Here is a 2,859-nt window from a genome sequence, read left to right as displayed (position 1 = left end):
AGATATAATTCTCTGATAAATTAAAAAGAAAAACTATGGACTCTACAGCATCTTGTCAGCATCTTGATTCAGATGAAGTTAAGTTAAAATAAATACCAAAGTTGCACAGTAGAGATAGAGGCTTCACGTTTCGGTCCTCGGACTCAGCAGCTGCCACTGGTGCTGAGCTGCTAGGAACCCTGTGTCCGCAAGCTCGTTGGAGCTTGAACCCATTGTCACTCCTGCGACTCACCGGCAAAAAAAAAATAAAATAAAGTAAAATAAAAATAACTTTGAAGCAGATCACCCAGGAAAGCTCTTCTGTGGTGGTCTTAATACAGAAACAAATGAGAAAGCTCTTGAAGCAGTATTTGGCAAATATGGACGAATAGTGGAAGTACTCTTGATGAAAGACCTGGAAACCAACAAATCAAGAGGATTTGCTTTTGTCACCTTTGAAGCCCAGCAGATGCTAAGGATGCAGCTAGAGACATGAATGGAAAGTCATTAGATGGAAAAGCCATCAAGGTGGAACAAGTCACCAAACCATCATTTGAAAGTGGTAGACGTGGACCGCCTCCACCTCCAAGAAGTAGAGGCCCTCCAAGAGGTCTTAGAGGTGAAAGACGAGGAAGTGGAGGAACCAGGGGACCTCCCTCACGGGAAGGACACATGGATGACGATGAATATTACATGAATTTTAACATGAGTTCTTCCAGAGGACCACTCCCAGTAAAAAGAGGACTATCACCAGGAAGTGGGGGTCCTCTCCCAAGAGATCTGCACCTTCAAGACCAGTTAGCAGTAGCAGTGGAAAGGGAGGAAGAGCTCCTGTATCACGTGGAAGAGACAGGGAGGTCCACCTGGAAGGGAACCACTGCCCTCTAGTAGAGATGTTTATTTGTCCCCAAGAGATGATGAGTATTCTACTAAAGACAGCTATTCAAACAGATATTACCCAAGTTCTTGCGATACTAGAGATTATGCACCACCACCACGAGATTATACTTACCGTGATTATGGTCATTCCAGTTCACGTGATGACTATCTATCAAGAGGCTATAGCGAGAGATGGATATGGTCGTGATCGTGACTATTCAGATCATCCAATGGAAGTTCCTACAGAGATGCATATGAGAGTTATGGTAACTCACGTAGTGCTCCACCTACACGAGGGCCCTCGCCATCTTATGGTGGAAGCAGTCCCTATGATGATTACAGCAGCTCACGGGACTGATATGGTGGAAGTCGAGACAGTTACTCAAGCAGCCGAAGTGATCTCTACTCAACTGGTCGTGATCGGGTTGGCAGACAAGAAAGAGGGCTTCACCCTTCTATGGAAAGGGGGTACCCTCCTCCACGTGATTCCTACAGCAGTTCAAGCTGCAGAGCACCAAGAGATGGTGGCTGTGGAGGAAGCTGATCTGATAGAGGGGGAGGCAGAAGCAGATACTAGAAACAAACAAAACTTTGGACCAAAATCCCAGTTCAAAGAAACAAAAAGTGGAAACTATTCTGTCATAACTACGCAAGGACTACTAAAAGGAACAATTGTGTTACATTTTTTAAATTCCCTGTTAAGTTCCCCTCCATAATTTTTACGTTCTTGTGAGGCAAAAAGTAAAACATGTTTAATTTTGATTTTATGACATTGCTTTTCAACAAGCAAATGTTAAATGTGTTAAGACTTGTACTAGTGTTGTAACTTTCCAAGTAAAACTATCCCTAAAGGCCACTTCCTATCTGATTTTTCCCAGTAGATGGGGCAAGCAATTCTAAGATCTTCCACAAAACATTTAGCCATCTAAAATGGAGAGATCAAACATTCTACCTATACAAACAAGCTAGCTATTAGAGGGTGGTTGGGGTATGCTACTCATAAGATTTCTGGGTGTCTTCCAACTGAAATCTCAATGTTCTCAGTATGAAAAACCTGAAATCACATGCCTATGTAAGGAAAGTGCTATTCACTCAGTAAACCCAAAAAAGCAAATGGATAATGCTGGCCATTGTGCCTTTCTCACACTGCCTTGGGAATCTGCAAGAACCTCCCCTTTCCCCTCCTCCAGCAAGACCATTTAAGTGTGTGTTAAACAACTACAGAATACTAAATAAAAAGTTTGGCCAAAACAAAAACTAAAACAAAACAAAACAAAAAAATACCAAAGATGCTTTCAAGTAAAGATAAGGATGAAGGAAAGAAGCAAACCAGGAAAGGCACTGGCTCGACTACACTTACTATAGTATTGGTAGATGGATACACAGGCAGGTTGTTCTGTGAATCCCAGATTTCTCTATCATCTGGTGAATCTACTTTCTTTCATCTACTGGGAAATGTCTCTGAGTCTGCCCCATATAAATAGTAGGATCATACGAAGCTTGAGATGGAGGCAATCAGCTGAACTTGCTGCCTCTTAAGGAAAGCCCTGGAAGCAGAAAGAATACTAAGATCATGACTAGTAAGCAGATAGGCTGTTCTATTAAAAATAGAGTTAGGCCGGGCACAGTGGCTCACGCCTGGAATCCCAGCACTTCGGAAGGCCGAGGTAGGCGGATCACCTGAGGTCAGGAGTTTGAGACCAGCCTGGCCAACATGGCGAATCCTTGTCTCTACTAAAAGTAGAAAAATTAGCCGGGCTTGGTGGCGGGCACCTGTAATCTCAGCTACTCGGGAGGCTGAGGCAGGAGAATAGCTTGAACCTGGGAGGCGGAGCTTATGGTGAGCCGAGATCATGCCACTGCATTCCAGCCTGGACGACAAGAGGGAGATTCCATCTTTAAAAAAAAAAAAAAAAAAAAAAAAGAATAAATAGAGTTAACCCTGTCTACTCATATTCTGCTTAATGGAATGAATCTTCAACCACTTCCCAGTTTATGACG

The 2,859-nt window shown here is 43.1% G+C and overlaps 1 protein-coding gene across 1 annotated transcript; it reads left to right on the top strand.

Annotated features, from left to right (window-relative positions):
• The first annotated feature begins 305 nt into the window (after positions 1-305).
• On the top strand, positions 306-2,110 carry LOC117065087. The gene is made up of 2 exons (XM_033179514.1): positions 306-655; positions 808-2,110. Exons 1-2 carry the CDS (start codon positions 472-474, stop codon positions 1,572-1,574), a joined length of 951 nt encoding a protein of 316 aa, XP_033035405.1. The 5' UTR covers positions 306-471; the 3' UTR covers positions 1,575-2,110.
• Positions 2,111-2,859: the final 749 nt, after the last annotated feature.

Source organism: Trachypithecus francoisi, unplaced genomic scaffold (assembly GCF_009764315.1).
Source record: "Trachypithecus francoisi isolate TF-2019V2 unplaced genomic scaffold, Tfra_2.0 Lachesis_group2, whole genome shotgun sequence".
In the NCBI taxonomy this organism is placed as follows: domain Eukaryota; kingdom Metazoa; phylum Chordata; class Mammalia; order Primates; family Cercopithecidae; genus Trachypithecus; species Trachypithecus francoisi.
Note: the sequence above shows the minus strand (reverse complement) of the source record. Positions and strands in the feature narration are given on the sequence as shown.